General features: G+C 38.3%; 1 protein-coding gene across 2 annotated transcripts in view; it reads left to right on the top strand.

Moving 5' to 3' along the window:
- Window positions 1-23,465, top strand: part of ADGRA3 (adhesion G protein-coupled receptor A3) — a 114,979-nt gene that overhangs the window by 64,279 nt on the left and 27,235 nt on the right. For both annotated transcript variants that reach the window (XM_019743915.2, XM_019743916.2), the window contains 6 exons: window positions 2,463-2,664; window positions 3,620-3,775; window positions 13,055-13,216; window positions 14,211-14,414; window positions 21,971-22,184; window positions 22,400-22,608. In XM_019743915.2, coding sequence (XP_019599474.2) covers window positions 2,463-2,664; window positions 3,620-3,775; window positions 13,055-13,216; window positions 14,211-14,414; window positions 21,971-22,184; window positions 22,400-22,608 — 1,147 coding nt within the window. The remainder of the gene's footprint in view (window positions 1-2,462; window positions 2,665-3,619; window positions 3,776-13,054; window positions 13,217-14,210; window positions 14,415-21,970; window positions 22,185-22,399; window positions 22,609-23,465) is intronic.

The following is a 23,465-nucleotide window of genomic DNA, read 5'->3' as shown; positions in this document are numbered from 1 at the left end:
TCAGACAGGCTAATGGTATTTCCCGTTTACTTCAAGGGCTCTTTGGTGGATGAACTTGGGAAGGTTCGGTATTGCTCGGTCAGTATTGCTAGGTCACCGTTAAGTAGACACCGTTCTTTGGAGAAACACATATCCAATTTTCCTTCCTTCTTTTGATTCTTCTGGCAGTTAAGCAAGAAGGACTTTGGGAAATGAAAGCTGTTGTTTGACCAGAAACTTGGGGAGCCATTGGTATTGGAGTCTGTTGAGATAAGAGAATAAGTTAAATGTTACGATGTTTTTAGTAGAAAGTTTAGAATTTGTGAGAAGTAACACCTTTTACCATAGACTCTCCTTACTTTCAAAGTTGCTTTAAAACATCGTTAAATACATTATTTACTTAATGTTCTTTATGTATAAGAATTTAATGAGTTTACAGTTGATTTAAAGGAAGGGAAATATGTTGCTCTGGAAAGCTGTGGAAAGATTGTTGAATACTCAGTTTGCACTGTTTGTGATTGGTACTACTGCTGCCTCGTGGCTATAGGCCCGAATTTTAAGGATAAGAAAACCCTTTGATGTTAATCTTTCAAATCCAAGGTAAAGAAGCAATAACAGCATCTTTAGCTCAGTTTTTCATTGCTTTTATTTTTGTCTTGTCTTTAAAAAAAAAATTTCCTTGAGATGAGTTTATGGAAATCAGTATTTATTATTGCCAATGGTAAGTCTTTTATGTCGATTAACTATTAGTCTATATTTACAAATATATTGTATACTTTAAAGTGAAATAGATAACATTTGTTAATTTTGTTATATTCAACATCTTTTGTTAAATAATCATAATGTGATATGTTTATGGTTGATTTCCTATTTTTACTCATAGTTTTTGAGTTACTTTACATTTTTAAAAATGGAAGAAGAATCTTAATTATTTAACCTATTAATGAATTATTTATCTTTCAACATGCCTTAAGATATGCAGTTAAACTTCCACTGCATTAATAAGAATTTAGTTTAGTGTTGCTTGATCTATTTATGCAGTTTTAGGTAATGACTCATATTTTGGTGTGACTGATATTATAATTTAGCACTTCTTGTGTTACAGGTCAGCTGTAACTTTTATTAGATATGTTCGATTTCACTATCAGTTTTGGAGAAATGGAGCTGAAATAACAGCAATCCATGCCAACATGCGTGTGTTGTCACTTGCGTAGTGAGTGGCTTCTCCCTGACATCTTCAGTTGTACGCTGTGTTGGAGGTCTTCAAAACCACCCCCAAGTGCAGGAATCGGCTAGGAGGACTCACGGCACTCAGCATGTAGTTGTAGTCACAGCTGAGATGTAGTATACCATGTTTCCCCAAAAGTAAGACCTAGCCGGACAATCAGCTCTAATGTGTCTTTTGGAGCAAAAATTAATATAAGACCCGGTATTATTTTGCTATAATATAAGACCAGGTGAGTAGAGTAGAGTAGAGTAGAGGTAAAGTAGAGGCAGAATAGTGTAGAATAGAGTAGAATAGAAATAATACCAGGTCTTATATTAATTTTTGCTCCAAAAGACGCATTAGAGCTGATTGGCTAGGTTTCATTTTCGAGGAAACAGGGTAATAATGCAATCAGCTACACAACTGGATCACAAAGGGAAAAGACACAGGTGAGTCCTGGAGAGACCCACATGCAGGCTTCTGCATGTTCTCTCCCTCCCATGAGGCTCACATAGAGCCTGCTCCTTCTCCAGCCATGGAAAGGCAGCAACCTCTAGGCAGTGTTTCTGCCCAGGGAAGCCCCGTGGAATCCCGGCACCCAAAGTTCTTACTATGGCTGGTCACTTAGGCACCCTCTGCCTAGCACGGACCAAAGTGTCAGACTCCCAGGGAGAAAGCAAGAAACACTAGTACTTGTTCAGGAGGTCTCGGTATCGTGAACAACCCCAGCCACTTAGCTATTCATGAGAACGCTCCAAGTTCCAAATACCCAGATGCCCCTGAGAGGCCAGAGTTACAAGCAGGGCTCTAAGGATGGCAGTGCGGGACTTGCTATGGTAACTCTGTCTGTACATATAATAATTCTGCTTCTGCAAAAGGCCCTATTCTACTTATATTGGACAAGATTCTGACCTTCCATATCTAATGGTTATGTAAACCAACAATACAATAACAGTAGTTAAAAAGAAAGGCAAAACCATTTCTTGATACAATTTCCCTATATATTTATAGCAATATTTAGAATATTTTAGGAAAATATCCTATTGTGTTATGGTATTAAAATACACTTGGTGGCTCATCATTTAAAACGGTTTGGTTCAGGTTAACCTTTTTTACTAAAATAATTTTGGTCTTTATTCTTGAAGGAATTTGGTTTCTTTCTTCTCCTGGAGCTTTTGCTGTGATTATACAGGACGTGATCTCATCCTTGATTTTCCTGTGTTATTATTTGTGTCAGTGTAGGTTTCCTTATACTATTTTGTCCTCATCTCTCTAGGTGGCCCAGAACGTTGGCAGGCATCACTGCCCATCTTCAGTGTACTCGGAACATGCACGGCAGTGGGATCTATCCTGGAAACCCGCAGGACGAGAGAAAGGCTTGGCGCAGATGTGACAGAGGTGGCTTTTGGGCCGATGACGACTATTCTCGCTGCCAGTATGCGAACGATGTCACTAGAGTTCTTTACATGTTTAATCAGGTAACTAGAAAGGCTTCAGATTGCTGAGATGCATTAATAAAACATGGTATTTAAACCAAATACGTAAGATCTTTTTTTAAAATATTAGTAAAGCAGAAAGATTTGGTGTTTATACTTCAGTTGACTGATCTGTCTCCGGAAGAAGGTCTGGTCTTCTCAACCGGTATGCAAGACCCTCTGTGTGGTGTTGCTGTTTCTTTCCTGGCACTGCCTGACTTTGTGCCTTGGTTTGAATACCTTTATCATCTGTTACCCACCAGACAAAATCCCAACCATCGTTCACATCCATTTGGGAAGCCACCTCTTGGGTGCCTTTTATAATTTCTTTGTCACAAGTGATCTCTTGTCATATTTGTAATAATCAGATGCCTTTTCCTATCTTTGTTTCTATGCATCTTTTATAAACTGTACCAGATTATAAGTAGCTGGATGATAGTTTCTGTATCATGTATTTTTTTTTGTGATCCTCAGAACCTAGTGTATACCCTTGTTGCAATGGTCGGTACTTAGTCCTGTTTAAGTCGATAAATAAATTAATTTAAAACTTGATTGGCAGTGCGTGGCAATACAGATAAGTGCTAAATAAGTCGTTCATACTCCTGTACAGGGGAGGTATTGACCCTTCCCAGCTTGAATCGTCAGGAGCGGCTTTACTAAGCAATTGGAATTGAGTATGTCTAGAATATGGAGAAGTAGAGAGGAAGAGATGGTACAGCATGTGTACCTGATGTGGTTTTATGTATTGTTATGTTTCATTCGAAGTTTTAAAAAATTCCCCTCAGGTTAGTTTCCATTAAAGTTTTATTTTTCTTTGGTTTGAAAAAGCACTTTAAGAAGGTCACTGTGACGAAATGATAAAGTTTGAATTCATTGCAGTGGTTTCAAATGCGAAGATAAAACATCACAATTTTGTTGCTCAATTTGCTAAGTACTTCTTTTTGCGTTTTTAATGTAGATGCCCCTCAATCTTACCAACGCTGTGGCCACAGCCCGACAATTATTGGCTTATACCGTGGAAGCCGCCAACTTTTCTGACAAGATGGATGTTATCTTTGTGGCTGAAATGATAGAAAAATTTGGAAGATTTACCAAAGAGGAAAAATCAAAAGAGGTATTTTTCTACTTTGGATTTGTAGCATATAGTGTATTAATAAATGGTCCGACAATAGACTTGAATCTCTATTGTGAAAGCCTATCTATGTTTGCTGTATTTGAATTAAATAAATTCACTTTTAATTTCCAAAAATATCATTGAGAATCATGCTCTGGCTGTTATAGTGACCTTTTGTTGGGAGGACTAGAGGTGAAGTGTCAGTTCTGGGAAATTAAATTTCTGTGGTAGAGCATAGCCAGTCTTAAGAAAACAGCCTTTTGCATACACATGGTTGGTTGGCCTGGGCTGACTATTTTGGGCCTTCCAGATTTTTCTTCTCCATACAGCCATTCGCTCATCTTTTTTAATGTGAATTTTAGTCAACCAGTTCGTGGTTAAATTGCTTCATTCCTTTTGTAATGTCTTGGAGAAATGAAAGACTGTTTTAGGAACTTTTTTGAAATTCCAAATGATTGGAATATAAAAGTTATGAAAATGTAGTGACTTTGAACAGGGGTGCATTTTAACGGGGTCACGTTAAAACTAAGATGTGCTGGTCAACATGATATCCCATGGGGAATAACATTGACAACCTCAGGTTTCATAATGAATGAGCAGCAACTCTTGCTTTGAATACGTTTTAAGACTCCCATGAACATATTCTTTGAGTTATGAGAGAATTTTCTATATGCTGTTTCTTTTGTGATATATTCACTTACACAAAAATGCATCTTAGAGTTAGAAGAAACCAAAATCAAGTTATAAACTGAAGCCAAAAGATAATTAAATGATATATCCAAGGTTATACAGCTAGCTTAGGGCAGGGCTGAAACCAGAAGCCAAGAACAGTGACTGTCTATTCCAGAAGAGTTTTCTGCAGCATCGCATGTCTTGTACAATGTTACCACGTCATCATGACATTCCAAAAGCACTCTTTATACAACTGTGGGGAAAATACTGTGCTAAAACAGAGTCTAATATGTAGGACATCTCTGATGCGTGAATATGCTAAAAGGTAAATAATGTATACATGTTTCCCTATGCCCAGGTACCCGTAAATCATATAAACGAGGACTTTTTTTGTTGGTATAATGTGTTACTATTTTGCATTAGATGTATGTATGTAAACCGGACTCAGGGAAACGCACCATTTGACAATGAGCTAACATTTCAGTGTTGTTATCTGAACTTCAGACCACAGTTTTCTAATGAACTGCCCTGCTTTTTGGATGTGTCTCCGTGCCACAGCCTGCTTCCTGTGGTGAGTTTTCTCAGCACTGGAAGAAGCCATCCAGATTCTGGCTCTGTGGTAATCCTGCTCTCCATTGTTGATTATAATCACAGGTTAGCTGCCCACATGATTACAAGTCATTCGTGGAAGTGGGATGTTTTGAATCACTTGAGTAATTGGAATGACATTTGGAATGTGGACATTGAAAAGGATTTTGCTGTCACATAATACATAGTTATTCCCATGCCTCCCTGTTTTGAAGTAAAGGACCTTTGCTCCCCTCCCAACTCATGAAGAGCAGTGGGGTACCCAGGGATGTAGATTTCACTGTGTTGCCAGCGTGTGGTGTGAATGGTCTGCTGCTTTGGTATGCGCTGAGGGGAGGACTGGCAGTAGGTTTTGTTTCGTGAGTTATTAATTTAACCATGGGCCCTTTATTTTAAAAATAGGGATGCCACTTGCCCTGTTTTACCTGCAAAATTTGTGTGCACCAGTGAGAAAATACAGGTGAATCTATTATGCAGAATAGTTGCAATGCTAGGGTGTAATTTTATAGGGTTAGGAAATTTAACATTCTTAGGATCTCAGAAGCTAAGAGGGTCTTTTAAAAACATCGTCAGAGTGCTTTCATTACTTCTCTGAAAACTTCGTTTGAAGTCGATGGCTATTTCACTGGTTGACGTAGGAGGTCAAGTATGAACTATCTTTGGAAACAAATGATGGCAATTTATTAAGTATAAATAGGAAAAACAGAGGGAAAATATTCAGGTTTGAATAACTGAAGTATAAATGTAATGTTACTTGTGATGCAGTGACAGACATCTGAATTAACTTATTCTTTGGAAAGTTAAACTGAAGGCCATAGCTTCCACTGTTTATTAGTACAGTGAAAGGAAATCAGGAGAGTTAAAGGGGTCATCATTTTAAGTTGATTACTACAGCATAAAAATTATACTCAGGTATCGTAAAATGCGTACAGCTTAATTGAACAAATAATGAAATTGATTTTTGTTTGGTGTCCAAAAAGTTACTTTGCGATGGATAATTTCATAACTGAAATATGGTGAGGAGTTGGCTTTTTAACCCGTGATTGAACTTGGCCCACACTGCTGTCTTAGGGTGGGTGCTAAAAGCTGTCAAACTGCCAGATCTAAATGGTAGATTTAGTGGGGTCTTTTGAAAACAGCTGAAAATTGTCTGTCAGGCAAAATAAACATCTGTTCCATATTTACGAGAGTGATTTCTCTTAGGAAGACAATATATATGTATTTCAGAGAATGAGAAAGTATTTAAAGATGAGATTTGGCTGTGTGGTATAGCTCCCTTCTTGTGCTCGGGTTTTGAGAATGTAAGTCAGTCGTGCACCTTTACACTAGTTGGCTACAGAATTCATTTGGCACATTTTTTTTGTACAGATTTTTAAAAACTTTGAAGTTCTTTCATTTATTCATTTTAAAACATAATCACTTCTGTATCGGTATTTACGTTTCTTTTTTATTTTCCGTATTTCTGATTTTCTTTTTTTGTTGACCTTGTCATACTTTTCTGTATGTTTCAGCTTTTCAAAGACCCAGCTTCTGGCTTGGTGATCCTTTCTAGAACACTGTTTCTCAAACTTGAGCATGCGTTCATATCAACTGGAGGGTTTGTTAAACAAACTTTGCAGTGGGGTCTAAGAAGGTTTTCTAGTTAAGTTCCAGGTGATGCTGGGGTGACATATCTTTGAGAAAAGCACAGGCTTTGAGAACCACCATGGTGTTGTCATTATCTATATTTACCTTGCATTAATTTTTTTTTTTCTTTTGGGTTTAACTTTTTAAAAACTTTTCAGAAACTCTTTTTTAAATTAGGAAATTCCAAAAGCATAGAAGAGAGAATGCTCTCATTAATACTTATGTTTACCTTTCACCTTCAACAATTTTCAGTATTTACCAATCTTGTTTCATTAATCCTCATATTTCCTTTGTCCTCCATCCCTCCCTCCCTTTTCCTCTCCCTCCCTCTTTCTGCCGCTCTCTCTCTTTCCTTCTTTTTCTTTCTCTCTCTCTCTCTCTCTCTCTCTCTCTCTCTCTCTCTCTCTCTTTCTCTCTCTTTCTTTCAATTCTGGAACATTTAATAGTAAATTCTAGATACATTTTTATTTCTAATTGTTCTAAAATATAAGGAACTTCAAAACAGAATTATGATACTGTTTATTATATGACCAAAATGAGCTCTACGTCCTTTATATCATCAAATATCTAGTCCATGGTCAATTTTCCTTGATTATGTTTTTTATAAGAATGTAGATCTTGTGTCTGGTTACTTTATGAAATTCATCCATATAATTTTGTAGTTGTTTATGGCGGATTTTTCTAGACGTACAGTTGTCACTAGCAAATAATCAATTTATCTGTTCTTATAAAATGTTTTTTGTTTTTTTTCTGGTTATACGTTGATGAGGACCTCAGAACAATGTTGATTAATGTTGTTGATAAGGGATATTAATGAGAATGGTCTAATTTATCATTATTATGTGTGATATTTGTTTGCTTCTGCCAAGTGCCATGGGACAATTCCAGGGTAACTGGTGGCTTTGAAATTAGTTCTCAACTTGAGGATTTTTAGACCACAGAAGTAATGTGAAGTCTGGCCTCAGTCCTGTATAGGGGTCAACTGGTGTTTACAAGTTGTCTGGGAAGAGGTTTTTTAACCTCCTTCTACCTCATGCCAAGGTCAAGGAGGCAAGTTTCAAGTTTCCTCGCTGTCCCTTTCCTTCCGTGAGGCTGATTGAATGCTGGTTTGCCCTGACCCTGCTGGTGTCCTCTTGGGGTTATCAACTTCACTCAGTGGTGTTTTCTCGTCAGGCCTGTGTTTGTGGGTCCTAGGATTTGTGTGGGTGACAACACATATCCCTTGGTCAGCAGAGTTCAGCCGCAGAGCTTCTGGATTCCCGCTATTGTGTTGCTATTGGCCTCTGGAGGAATGTTTGTATTTTGCCTGGTCACTGATGCATTTAAAAAGGGAACGTTTTCCCTTGAGCATTTTCACTCTTAGCAGGAGAATTGTCCAGAATACTGAGTCCTCTGTTCTTCCAGAAAGGGAGATGCACATATATTTTTGTAATCAGAAAAAAACAAAACCTGCTTCCATTGGGACAGTTGGAGGAATCTTAGGAGTTAAGCTTTCCATTTGTTGTGAAGGTCCACCTATGGCTGAGGGCCGTGCCTATTAAATCCTGCCTCTCTAGAACAGGCGACCTCACAGGTTCCAAGAATTTGTTATCAAAACAACTTCGTCTGCTTGGAGGAAATGTTCTCCTTTCTGTTGATAATGGTAAAGTTGTCTTCATTGCCTTGACTAGAAACATGTCAAGAATCCATTTCCCCAGTCACAGCTGCCCTACACTGATGCAGACGTTGAACTTCTCTGTGCCTCTTTTTCTTCTCTTCAGAGAGGAGAAAATAATTACTTTTAAAATTTTGTTGGGCTCCCTCCGATCCTTTCTGTAAGGTAATGAAGAATAAATCCACTGTTATTCTCAGCCCCTTTCCCCTCTTCCCTTCTCACCTGTTTCTCCAGTTCCTCCATCATCACCATCGTCATCATCCTGTTTACTCCTAGACCACAATAAAACCGGAAATGTAATAGGTACCGTAGCTTCTGATGATTATCACAGTGGGACCTCTTAATGAAGATTGACTGCTTAACTAAGCAAGCTGCCGAGAAGCCAATGATGGGATCCCCGAGGCAGTCAGGTCACTGACGCTGGTTAAGAGTGATGTAAACACACTTTTAAAACTTGACTTTCACAACAGAGCAATTTTTTCATTAAATGTAATCAGAGTAATAAACTTGGAGATAGTTGCCATCTCAATATTATATTTAATTTGCACCTAGCAGAAAAATCATGAGGACTGCTTGAACTTGAATAATAATAACCTCAGCTGCTGCTGTTATTATTTAGTCAAGTTTGGACTACATGTCAGTTCTTGTACTTTGCATTCCCATCTTGGCTATCCAAAACAACTGCCTCGCTTGCTGCCCCCCACACACGTGGGTCTGTAATTCTTGCTTTTCTGGTTTAGACTCAACAAGAATACCCCCTGCTGCTTTGCGCTAGAAAGCATAAATGTGGGAAGGGGTCTGGATTCCCCCCTGGCTTTTCTCAAAAGATGGCATGAATTGCTTAATGAAGGTATTTTGTTTTTCTTAATTTACTGTGGAATGAGCTGTTCCTAGCACTTCTTATAGGGTTCTTGATCTCATTTTGCAAATGACCAAACTGAGTCTTCTGAGGCTAAATCATGTGATTAGGGACATCCAATTTGTGACAAAGTTGAAATCACAGCCCAGGAGTATTTAACTCCCAGGCACATACATATTCTGCCTTCAGTGTGACATTACACACCTACTACATTAAAGCCAAATAGCATCAGGTTTAGGTTATGTATTACCTTGTGTGTTTCATATGCTAACGTACCAAATTTGTGAAATTGACCGATGATTCCTGGTCTCATTGTGATCAGAATTCCAAACACGTAGATGACAAAGAACAAGAAATACTCCGTCTCTTAAAGCAGATGGCGTTTAACAGCTTCAGTGTTATCATTGTGGCGTTTTCATTCTTTCCCCGGTATCTTTGATCAAGTGTGTTCACACATATTTTCATTTGATCCTCACTGTCAAGTGTGACAGGTGGCAAAGCAGGTGCGTGATTCCTTCTGACCCTTTTGTGGCTGGAATGGCCTTCAGGGAATGAGGTCAAGGAGAACTGCAATGCGTTGGAAGGCTGGTTGCAGTTTTCTAAACTCTGTGTGTCAGATTTCAGGAATACTTGTTTAATCCAGTGTAATTTTTCATGCACTGTTATCCATTCCATGTCCTTTGTTGCCACTATGAAGGATTCAGCACTACTTCCGCCACCAAGGTACACAAGCATACAGCGTTGTATGATTACCTGCTCTAGGGACCATTTTGGCAACTAATCCCTTTCCTTAGTCATTTCGAGTGAAATAATGAGAAAAATAGTTTGTTCTCAGCTAAGGCTATCACTCTAGTTAGCTGTACACCTTCTCAGAGATATTTCTTTTCTTTGCAGTTACTAGCACATGAAATCCCATCACTGGCTATAGTTCTTTCAACATATAATCATCATAGTTGTTCAGTAGAGATGATGATGTATTTATCAGGTCTCCTGTTGGATCTTCATAAAGTTTGTACATTTAAAACTTTTCAAAAGTACAGAACAGCAAGTTCATTTGTAATCATGCTAACCTGTAAACACCTCCTATATTTCAGTTGTGCCTTGGAGGAGAATCAGTATTTTCCTGTAATTTTTCTTTTAACCTTTTTCAGTCAATGGGAATTTTCTTTTCTGATAGCCAGAGAGCATATTTCACCACATTATTTCTTGTACCCTATTTATTTTTGTATAAAAATTTTTGAAATAACAGTGGGTAAGAATAATAGACAAAACTTAACCCAAATTATTCCAGCTACTCTGAATTCCTGTTAAAAGATGGCAGTTATGGGGCGGCCAGATGGCTCAGTGGGTTACAGTGGGAGCTCTCAACGACAAGGTTGGCGGTTCAATTCCCGCATGGGATGGTGGGCTGTGCCCTCTGCAACTAAAGATTGAAAACAGCGACTGGACTTGGAGCTGAGCTGCGCCCTCCACAACTAGACTAAATGAACAGCGACTTGACTTGGAGCTGATGGGCCCTGGAAAAACACACTGTCCCCCAATATTCCCCAATGGAAAAAAAAAAAGGTGGCAGTTATTCTGATTGCTGTATAAATGGCTGGCGCACATATTCAGTGACTGACATATCGGAGTCGCTACCCTTCTTCACAACTCTAGGAATAAGGGCTTCTTTGTTAGAATGAAATTCACCCCCATACCTGTTTGTTTACGAATATGCGCTAGGATGCTAGTGTTGCATAAATTGTGTAAACAGGTCTGAGATTCTACAAAGCTTCACTATAGGCTCTGCCTCATTCTCTGTCAGCTGATCCTGTTAATTTCTTGGCTTTGGGAAAATGCCCCTTGACAAACTCTGAGTCCATGAAAATCGGGTGTTTGGATTAAATTTCATTACCCTCCATCATATCTTGCTCTGCTTATTTCCTGCATTGCAGTTACCACAATCTAAATCACTTTTTACAACTGTATTCATTGTGCATTTTCTTCCCCAGGTTATATTAATTAATACCCTCCAAAATAGAGTTCGTATGTTTCTTTCACTGTTGTGTCTCCATTGCTCTGTCTCTCCGTGGTCCCCAATACAAATGTCGTCAGTGAGTGAATGAATATTGTATACCTGTTGGCTTTTACACTGGGAGTTACATTAGTGAATAAGGGTAGAAATAGGAGTAGGACATTGTGCTGTCCCTGCCCTCAAGATGTTTACACTGGAAGTAAAATAAGGACAGAATTAATGAAACACTATATAAAGGACAGTATGAAGTCAGTAAACTGTTTTGTAGCTGGATGAGACAGTGGAACTTTTGCAGAGGAAGAAGAGACAGTTTTGCTGGATGTATATTGGTCCTGTTTATATATGAACACACGCGTTAAAACTGCACCCTTTCGAACACTTCCTCTGGAGGCTGTCATCTTCATAGAGGCCTATGTTGGTATTGAAATGGGACAAAAATGGAGCAATATAATAACAAAGAGAGCTGCCATTTTTTGAGTGTCTGCCATGTGCCAGTCATGGTTTCAAGAGCCTTATGTGTGTCATTGGCACTTAATCTTCACAACATTCAGAACAGACGGGATTGCTGTTGTCCCCATTACACAAATAAAGGGAGCGACGGGAGGTGACGTGTCAGGGCAGCTCGGGGTCAGGATTTGAAGTCCTGTTCTTCACCCCTGTACTTACTTCAGTTGTTTTATCCCATGATTCCAGGCTTGGTATCTGGTAGATTTCTACAGATTGTCTTTGTGAGATGAACCCTGGGTGGGAAGGACTGAACGTTTTCCAAACCTACCTCAGCCTTTCTACTTATACATCCTGGGAATATTGGATGCAGAACAGGTTGCATCTTCTGGGATGATCAAAAGACATCTGTGTAAACGGCCTTGGCTTTCTGGCTTGGCTTTGGGGCTTAACACCTTGGATGCTTGCTTCATGATTAGAGGACTGTCCAGCTTATAAATCCTCCCGTCCTGCCTCTGGGATGCATTTGTTGTTCTCGCTGTATAGATCTCCCTCTCATGAACATTTTGCTCGATACCAAACCCCCTGGACACCAGGACGTCTCCTTAGCCCTGCACGTTCAGTGCCTTTCTCCTACATGGGGCCTGAGAGTCAGTTTCAGCAGTCGTCAGTGGACATTTCACTGGCATTGCGTGATAGGTGTTTACATTCAGATGTTTACATTCTGTATGAATATAAACTTTCATTTACTGGGTTCTTTTTATTTACTCAGTTCATAACTTAACCAAACAAGCACTGCAAGTGAGTACCTCTTAGCATCCATTTATTTCATGGCATTGGGTCTTTAAGCGTTCACTGAGATGGGAGAAAGGAGAAGTTCATTCGAGGTAGACGAAACTGCGTGTACAAAGACACACCATGGCCCAGCATACATGGGGCTCTTGCAGTGGTTGGACACACCTTCAGTTTTGAACATGACAGGATACTAAAGAGCTAGGCAGTGTACATTTCTTAATAATAATACTCAGCTAACACTTACACTAAAAGAAGTGTTTATAAATGCTTTTCCAGACAAAGAGTTTAGCTTTTTTTATTCTGGGATCATGTCATGTCTTTTCCTTCCTCTTGATTAATGTATCGTTTTCCCCTATCGGTTTGAGTAACGCATGTCAGTCTTTTCACCAGTGATTTGGTGGTTATTTAAGTACACTATATTGAGCTAAATATTACCAAATGGTCATAACCCAATGTGCTATTCATACCTAAAGAGTTTTTCATGAGAAACAAGTACGGTGCCTATTGGGTTTTCATGGGGAAATGTAAACCGAAGGCCAGTCTTGGTGTCTCGTGAGGATTTTGATTATGTAAAACAGCCTCTGTTGGTTTTAAAGATCTTTCTTTTTTCTCCTTCACGCCTGCTAGCTAGGTGATGTGATGGTTGACATTGCAAGTAACATCATGTTGGCTGATGAGCGTGTCCTGTGGCTGGCGCAGAGGGAAGCGAAAGCCTGCAGTAGGATTGTTCAGTGTCTACAGCGGATCGCGACATACCGGCTAGCAAATGGAGCACATGTTTATTCAACAGTAAGCATAACATTTTCCTGGCATTCTAAGAAAAAATATCTTACACTTTAAAAAATGTTTTTGAAGGAAACTTTGTCCATACATGTACTTAGAATGGTGCCTTGCCTATATGGTAGGGATAGACTTAATCATCCTTGAAGAGAGGAAAGAGATGCCTTGTTGTCCTTAGAATTTACAGGAAATCCTGTCATCCTCCTGGATGCGAAAGACCAGTCACTTCTTGTGCCCTCTGGTGTGGTTCTGACAGGTGGGTGGGCATGATGGTGGCAGTCCTCCAGGCATGGGCGTGGTGGTGGCCGTTTGCATCAACAGGCCCTGCATTTGGTGGACCCCAAGTTCAGTCTCACTCTTGAATTCCTTAAAATTTGGGGCAAGTGCCATCTTTTCCAGGTGTGGTCTGGCTTCATTTGCTTTGAACATCTGTTCATTTACGACTATTTAGACTAGCACCGCCCTTCCTTTTCTAACGAAGCAAGTGTAAAATTTTTATCCGTGAAACTTAATGCAAAGAGTTAACTAGACGTTCTTGTAAAAGACAAAAGTGAAAGTGGATGAAATGTTGACCAAGGCGACTTTTAACTATACCTCCCACACCCTGATACCCCTCCCATATGCTGATCATCAAGGGCGTCCACTGATTTCTCCAGCTGATGTTTGGTTATAACTTCCATTTTTAGCTTACATTTTCCTGCAAAGTGGTCTTAACATTATTTTTAATTGACTTCGAACGTATATCTGATCCTCCACACCTCGTGACTTGTTTTTTTTCCCCCTCCATCGGTGTCTTTCCATTTTCGGACATCCTTTTGTTTCCAGCATCTTATTTTTAATTTTTTTTTAATTCTACCCATTTATCTACACAGTATCTTTGTTTGCCAAGAACCTGAGTGTTCTGTTTTGGTTTATGTACAGTGTTTATTGTTTGAAACTCTTTGAAAGTGCTTTTCCCCCTGTTATAAATCTTTCATAACTCCTGTCTGATTGACTTTTAAAGTATTCACCCAATATTGCTCTGGAAGCTTATGTCATCAAGGCTACTGGCTTCACCGGCATGACGTGCACCGTGTTCCAGAAAGTGGCAGCTTCTGACCGGACAGGACTTTCTGACTATGGCAGGCGGGATCCGGATGGAAACCTGGATAAGCAGCTAAGCTTTAAGTGCAATGTTTCAAATACATTCTCAAGTCTGGCATTAAAGGTGTGTTTCGTCTATAACCTTTCAAGACCCATTGCAGTTATATTAGAATGCTCACAATGTTTTGCTTTGCAAAATAACCTCATTAAAAGTTATTTAGGGGAGAGGAAGAGGGTACGGTATTATTTTTGCTGTTGTTTTAAAAGAAATGCAGACCAGGATACATACGCCTCGGCATTTTCGCCCTCTGGACCCGTCTTAACACAAAAATATCAAAATTATATTTTATGACTGCAGTGGTAAAAATATGAATATATTAATATTACATATTAAAACTTTTTCTTTGACCTTGAAATTCATTTTTATTGCTCCTGATTTTAAAGACATGGAAGTGTCATGTGCCCTTGGCTCGGTGCCTACTGGGCCTAATGAAGAATCCGCCTTGTGACTGGGCAGTTAGTCGGGCAAGCTGTACATCAAGTCTTGGGCAAAGAAAACATGGTGTGTCTTCAGAAAATGTGTGTTTTACTGCAGCAAGCCAAATTAAAAGCATATTTATTGATTTTTAAAATGTGGGGTTTAGACGTGTTTCATTAAAGTATATTAAAGCGAATAGTGGAGGTGTAATGCCAACCCCTATTGGAGCCACATTTTTTCATTTAGCTTTGTGTGGCCATATGTAACTGTGTTCTCTGTGGATTTTAATTACGAAGTGCTTTCTTTATTTCTGGCTTATTCCTGAAGTCTATCATAAACAGTATTCCAGTCACTTTAATGGCTGCATAATAATTGATCACATAGGTGTTAGGGGTTAATCCATCGTGGGCACTCGATAAATATCGAATACATGAGTGAATGAATGAATGAAGAATTAATTTATTTTGTCATTCCTTACCCTGGTGACCTCCAGAGGAAAAGCCAATTTGCTAAATTTAGAAAGAGCCCACTTCCCCTACTACCCAAGACAATCTCAACTAGGTCAAAATGTCTAATGGTCATGTATTTACTTGGTACCATAAACTCAGGGAAATCGTCAGGATGTAATTGTTATTCTTGGCTCTGAGAGTACTTGATGTACCCAGCAATTCTACGGTAGACCTGCTCCTTTCCTTATTGTATTTTTTATTGGTAAAAATATACCACAAAAGGCATAGAAATAAATCATTGCACACAAGCCCGTGAGAGAAAGGTGTTGTGAGTCTTTGAGGAGCACTTAAAATTGATGACTCCTTCTAACTTAGGTGATCATGGTTGTTAGAAAGGGGTTTAAAAATACCGAAGCCCTATACATTTCCTCAGTTTCACAACCTACCCCCTCTGGGCAAGGAAAGCTTCTACTTGCTCAAGTAGAAAGCTTTAAATGAACACTCTCAGATTTATCAATTTCATACACTTCTGTCCTTTTAAGATCATCTTGTGGCCAGAAACTAAGGACGCATTACACTCTTACTCATGCATCATAGATGGACACGATTAAACTGAGTGAAAGAAGAACACATCGTGACACAAAAGTAAACCTTTCATTGCCTGACGAAAGTGCAAAATGCTTAAGCACTTTAACAAAAAAATGTTCTGTACGTTTTAAACTGTATCCTAGGGCAAGTTTTACTCTTGGTGTGCGCTGTTTTTTCTAGTGCCTGAAATGTAATACTAAATACACAACTTGAACATCCAGTAATTGATTATATTGCCCTCGAATGGAAGAATATGCTAGCATATGAATTAAACCCCTAAAAGCGCAGTCCTCGGCAATAGGAGCCTTACTTGAATTGCTCTCTACACATTCCTTGAATGTCTATCCTTCTGACTCTACTATCATCACAGCCTTCTTGGATTCCCAACCTATGTTGCCTGAACCGTGTGACCTATGTTGTCAGGCTCTTCATTAAAAATCCATCCTTCTGATATGGTTGGGTCTACCGAGGGCTGACATGGGCCAACAAGCACCACTACGACCATGCCAGTTAGTACAATATTGAAATATGTCCTTGGCTTTTCGCAAATGGCTGGTGCACTGTCCCCTGAGTGCCCCCTCAGCCAGGCTGGTCTCTGCTGGGGACAACACCCAGGTCTGTCCACCCTTTAGCAACTGAAGGGCTGGTGCCTGCAGAGCACAGGCCTCTCGAGTCTTCCCCTCTGCAGAGGCTGTTTTGATAGTCAGTGTGGGTGTCATTTCAGGTTGTTAATATCGTGAAAATGATCATTGGATTTACCCAACATGGAAATTGACCTTGCACAGTCCCTGATAAACACCTCCTGTCTCTCCAGAGGCTGGCTGTCAAGTGGCTTCATTATTTGGCATTTATCCCTTGCTCCATATCTCTTCCTACCTCTTCTCCCTTCTGTAAACAGCAAATTTCCCTTGGTTCCTCTCCCAATCTCTGGCCATTTTTAGGCCAGGCTCATGCTAATTCTTCTGCTAGAATTTCCTCCTCCCTGCCTTCCCCTGCCCCATGATTGTGTGTTAACACCCAGCAGAAATGGCACCTGCAAGAAATCTTACCGATTTCTGTCAGTCCTTGCCTCTCCCACCCTCATCTCCTTTGTTTCTCTGCCTCACTTTGCCTCTTACACGCTGCTCATCTCTGTCATTACACTTCACACACAGGAGCCCAATGGGTGTCTTACCTCCTACACTGGACTGAGCATTGCTCAAGCACAGAGCTGGTGCTTGAGTCACTGATGAATTCCAGTGCCTGGCCTCAGGTGGTCAGCCAGTTGGAGACAGGAGTTATTTATCAGCCAACTCTTGCAGCACCAAATCTGCCTACTTTGTTACCAAATTTGTTACCAAAATTTTTTCATAACCAAATGCTTCGTTCCACAATTGGCACCATAATTCAGATATGTTAGCATCACAAAAGTAATCTGTTTTCGATGAACTACTAAGAGCTTGTAGAAATTGTTGGTGTTTTGAAGTTAGCTGTAATGTAGCCAGAAAGAACTGGTCCTTTAAAACGTTCTTGACTGGAATTTCTAAATCAGTGTTTCTCTATACGTCCCGTTTTTCCCTCATCCCGACCATCTAGGCCTTGATCCCAGCGGGAGTCCTTTTAATTTTCCAGCTCAGTTGTATCTGTTGTCATCGCTGCCCCTTTTCGTGCCCTCAGTCCTACCCCTGCCTGTGAAGTCCCTGCTATCCTCCAAGACTCCATTCACATGGCACCTTTGTGAATTCATCATTGCCTGTTAGTCCCAGAATGCTTTGTTCATTCTCCAGAATAATTAGAAGCTGTTATGATGGCAAATTGAGTTATAGTGAGAGGGGCCATGGGGTATGGTGTCCTTTCTGTGGCTAGACGGCCGAGATTCATGTTCTGGTTCCCCAATGCACAGCTGTGCAAACTTGGACAAGTACCTTAACCTCTCTGAATGTCAGTTCCTCGTCTGCTACATAGGAATTATGAAATGGTACTTAACTCAAAGGATTATTAAGAGGATTAAGTGAGGCAAATGTATAGACGTTTACAACAGTGCCTGGGCCAGAGTAAGCATTTAATAAATGTTAGCTCTTATTATTATTGTTTTGTTGTTGTTGTCTCTGTCTTGTTAATTATGAATATTTGAGAGCAGGAACCATGGCTTACTTCACTGTATTTCTCTAGATTCCCCACACTGCCAAGCACAGAGTAATGAAACATTCAATAGATGATGTTGAATAAAAATTAACAGCCATACTTAATTAGCGAAGACAGTTTAAAAAAAAATTAGTTCTAAAAGCAAACATAATCCCTGTGAATCGTTAGCAGTGAGATGCTCAACAGGTGGTATGCAGTTAGTAGCTAATTATACACAAGAAAATAATGAGGGTGTGTCATCAGAGCTATCTGTTTAAAATTGAGTGTGTAGATACTCAAGAAAACAGGGAAAAATTAGTATTTTATTTTAAATCAGGTGGCTCTTTGACTCATTCTAATTTTAGTGTTAGAATTCTATAGACTTAAACAAACTAGGATTTCAGAAAAGTTTAATTTATTAATTACATAGTGGCAGAAGTCCAATTGTTTTATAAGGAATGATGTTAAAATCTAGAAGTATTTGAGTTAACATCAATTATGATGCTTGACTTTTTTGTTCTTAGCTTAATGTCATTGTAAATAGGGAAATATATATGAATTTAGCAAATAAATTCATGATAAGAGCTTTATGATAAATTGATTTCATGTGTGTCCATACTTGATCAATTTTTAGTACTGAAATTAATACTAGAATTATAGAAATTAAAACATGATGAAGGTCTCGATTATTGTTGGTAAGTCAGTTAGTTACTTTAAGAAATTTCTCTCGCTCCCCAACCTCCAAATAACCACTTGCCACAAATGACAGTAATAATAATAATGAAAATGTCACCCACAGTTCTGGAGCCTTTTGTGTTTGTCATGCTTGTGACCCCATTTGGTCCTCAAAGACGTTTGTTAGAAAGACCATTAGCTGTGTTTGACACACAAGACTGAGAGAGAGAAACAGAATTGGGCCATGTTAAGCAGCTACTAACTGTTGAAGCTGGAACCCAAATCCTGGTTTCTTGTTTCAAACCCCATATGAGCTTTCCATATTAAATATTAGGTGCCAAAACCCTGGATCTCCCCAAGGATTTCAAGAGAGCTTTTTCTCATTTATTAGCTATAATTCATGTGTTTGTATCTATTGCCTTTTCTGTAATCCATACCTTTAAAATTAAATATATGGTTCAATGAAATTATAAACTTGGTTCCTTGACTTCAGGCCAAGTGGCTGAAGGTCTAATTATGATTAATGTAAAAAATTAAACAGGTGTTCCTCAGTGATTCTTTTTCTTTTTTTTGAAAAAAAATAGATTTTGTAACCTTTTCATAATAAGTTATCAACACTTCTTTTTAAGGAATTAAATATACAGATATTACATTCTTATTTATAAAATTCTAAACATTATTGGTACAGCTGATGTTTGCTTTTCCAGCAGCCCCAGGCCACCTTCTCTCTATCCCAGAGAACCTGTAATTATTATTTAGTACTTAATGCTTATTGGACTCTGAAGGATGTTTTAGAAGCAATAAGTATGGAACAGCCTTGAATGTGTAGCTCTCATCTCTCAATGATCTATCCATACACCTAGGGCTCTTATATTGTGGTTTGGTTGGTTTTACAAGTTTAAACTTGCAGAGAAAAAGTTTTTGGACTTCTAGAAATTATAGATGTCATTTTGTTTTTCAGCTCTCTTTTAGAAAGTATTACTATGATTTTTTTTTTATTTGATTTGTCTTATGTAATACTTTCCCAGAGAGCTCTGCTTTGCTTTCAGGTCATTTTGCATTCAAACAAAATTATTACAAATTTTATAGTATTTAAGTTTTAATAAATAGCTAGTATGTAATACTTTTTTTCAGGATTTTGACCTCCTAATTAATTGATGTGTTGACAGTTTTCCTTTTTTGAAAGCCTCATTACATACTTAAGAGAAATTGATATACTTAATAGAAATTTACAAGGTTAGCAACTGAATTTATAATAAACGTTTGTTTCTCCACCAGAATACATTTGTGAGAATAGTAGAAACCATTCTATGCATTTTCTTAGGTGAAATATTTCTAATAATTTCTTGGCTTCTTCATTTAAAAATAAGATTCACACTGTCAATATGCAAACTTCTAAAATACTTCCATTTAACAGATATGTGTGGCTATCTGCTGTGTTCCAACATTGTTCTAAGCACAGCAGGTAAAAACTAATTCCAAAGTCAATCATTTACTTAAATAGAGCCTTTTTTTTCTTTAATAAATATCCCACACAGACTTCCATCAATTTTATAAACAAGGCCTACTTTTACCAAATATGAGTGCCAGAAACTATGACTAACATGGGGAGGGGGTGTGTCTAGAAAAATAAGTGAGATTATCTGTACTCAACAAGCCTCCTACACTAGTTGAAGGAACAGACAATGAGTTACACTGTGATACTGCAAATATTAGTTACATTAGAGATGTGTGCAGAATGTTGCAAGAGTCCAGAAGAGGGAGCAACTTAACTGTAAAAGCCATATACCAAGGACTTCTGTAATTAATCGTCCAAGAAAAGCCCTATTAGAGGACTTTGTCAAATCCTTCTCTTGGGTGCCAGCCTTTCTCATCCTGATCCATCCTTCACATTGCCAACAGAATTATCTTGCTAAACATCAAATCTGACTAGTTCAAATTTGCCAGATAGAAGAATAGTGGAGGATTTCAGCCAGGGACACTGGCATCTACAGTATGCACAATGGCATTAAAAAGAAAATAAGTAGGAGAGCTAAAAAATTGATCACTCCAGTGTGGCCGGATTATTAATTGTGTTATAGGATTAAAAGATGAATTTGAGACGTAGATTTTATCCAGGTTATATGGTATGCTTAGGATTTGGGGTCCATATTCTCTAATCACTTGAAAACCAAAGTGTTATGTAAGCTGAAATAACATGATCAGATTTGTTTCTTAAGAAGAAATTCTGTTGGCAAAGTAAATGTTGGATCTGAGAGGGAGCTTGGTGCCTAGGGAAAAACTTTGATAAATTCTTAAAACAGTGAATTTTGTTTTAGAATTAATAATTTGCTTCCTAGGTTTATAGATTTATTTTTTATTGAATGCTGAATAATTTATAATTTAAAAATCCCTGATAAAGAAGTCTGAAAAACATTCAGTGATCAACCTGCATCTTTAGTTGTTCCTATTTATTACTATGTTGTTGTTTTTTCTAAACATAATGTGTTTCTTACCGTGTTTCCCCGAAAATAAGATTGAGTCTTATATTAAGTTTTGCTCAAAAGACTCAGTAGGGCTTATGTTCAGGGGATGTCATCCTGAAAAATCATGCTAGGGCTTATTTTCCAGTTAGGTCTTATTGTGGGGGAAACACGGTAGTCTCAGGCAAAGGTCTTCTAAAGTAAGAGTTTGCTGAGTCTAAGCTTCTGTTAATGTTTGTATTCTGTGTTTCCCTGAAAATAAGACCTAGCCATCTCTAAGGCGTCTTTTGGAACAAAAATTAATATAAGACCCAGTCTTATTTTACTATGATATAAGACCAGTTCTTACATTAATTTTTGCACCAAAAGACTCATTAGAGCTGATTGTCCGGCTAGGTCTTATTTGCAGGGAAACATGGTAGTTTCTTTTTGTTTTGACAGTTTCAATCCATCACAAATCACTTTAAAGTTCCATACGCCCAAATTAATTATACTCACATTTGTGATATGCTATAGTTGTGCTCTTTACCCGTTTGTCATTGTAAGATTGGTAGGAAGAGTGATCACTGAGATTCTTGATCCATGTAATGCTCCCTATTTCAGCAATCTGTATTGTCATGGGAAAATTCACTTTTGTTTGAAACAGTTTCTTGTTTATTTCTGAAATAGAGTTTGCATTTCTCCTCATTTTGTACTTCTTTGGTTCTATGCTGTTATGTGGTGCTCAGACATTTCACTTAACTGATAAGTTGTTTTAACTATTGTATTTCATATATATTCATATCATATATATAGATATAGATATGTTTAAAAAAGTATTCAGCATATAATTAGAAAACATGTAAATATCTAAAATATTCTTTCTGGTTTCTACATACTAATACGGCAACCTTTTTGTTTTTGTTTTTTTTATATATATTTTCAGAATACTATTGTGGAAGCTTCTATTCAGCTTCCACCATCCCTTTTCTCACCAAAGCAAAAAAGAGAAGTCAGACCAACGGACGACTCTCTCTATAAGCTTCAACTCATTGCATTCCGTAATGGGAAGCTTTTTCCAGCCACCGGGAATTCAACACATTTGGCTGACGATGGAAAACGGCGTACAGTGGTTACCCCCGTGATTCTTACCAAAATAGGTTTGTATGTGGTATATATTCTCCTGTAGTCTCTGGGCAGGGCGGCTTTATAATTCACTGTTCCTAAAAATGCTTGTTTTTGTTCCTTCTCATTTTAATGAGTCACTGGCACACAAAAAAAAAAAATAGTGCAGAGTACCCATGAGTGTATAAGTGGACATTTAATTGTACGTAAAGTTTGTTTCAGAACTAGTTTTCCTTGCCGTTTTCTCCAGATGGTGTGCAGGTAGATACCCACCGCATCCCTGTCAACGTGACGCTGCGTCGAATAGCACACGGAGCAGATGCCGTGGCCGCGCAGTGGGATTTCGATTTGCTGAACGGACAAGGAGGCTGGAAGTCAGATGGGTGCCATATACTCTACTCGGATGAAAATATCACTACCATTCAGTGCTACTCCCTTAGTAACTATGCGGTGTTAATGGTATGGCAGTTGTTAACTTTATGCATAAACACCGAGTATTCTAATTTTTGCCCAATGCATCGTTAAGCTCCACTAAAGACTTTTTTTTTTTTTTTTAATCTTAACATAAATTTTTCCCTTTAATTAAATAAGAGGTGATGGTTGGTATAATTCTGTTTTTAAAGGGAAATTGGATTTCTACCAAGTGAAATGTATGGGACTGAATTTGGTCTAGGAATATTTAGTAATCTTTGTAAGTAAATTAGTTCAACTAGACTTGCACCTTCTTAAAATTTGGAGACATCTTGGGTCTGTACAGTCCAACTCTGAACCCAGTAAGAGTGACTCATTTACCCAAAGATAAACAGTCAATAGTAAAATATTTCTTTTTTTTTTTTTTTTTAGCATCTAGTGCCTTTTCCAACTGCCCGTACTAATTTTTTAGTCTCCTTTTGAATTTAGAGTAATGGTGATAATTTCAGTTTAGTCTGTGCAAGCAACAGTATTGACACAAATAACGTCTTTTCAACTTTAGTGCTAATCAAGCTAATGTTGTTTTTCTGTTATTTACCATTGTTCATACCTATTAATCTTTGGTAAAATAACTAGTTATTAATGTATAGGAACAGGTCATTTTATTAATGAGTTATTTCGTGAATCTGATTCCTGAGCTGATAATTATGAAATTAACCATGCTAGTTTTTATTTTATATTACAGTTCTTGTAAGATACTAACATCCTGGAGTGTGTACACATGCATGTAGAGTATGTGTGGAAGGAATTACTAATGAGTCTGAAAGACATTTCCCAGAAATGGCTTGAGGCTAGCCTGGGAGTGAGGACGCCTACGTTTTTATTTCTGCCCCCAGCTCTGAATC

This window comes from Rhinolophus sinicus, linkage group LG02, assembly GCF_036562045.2.
Source record: "Rhinolophus sinicus isolate RSC01 linkage group LG02, ASM3656204v1, whole genome shotgun sequence".
NCBI classification, from domain to species: domain Eukaryota; kingdom Metazoa; phylum Chordata; class Mammalia; order Chiroptera; family Rhinolophidae; genus Rhinolophus; species Rhinolophus sinicus.
This window is presented reverse-complemented; position numbering and strand designations above follow the sequence as displayed.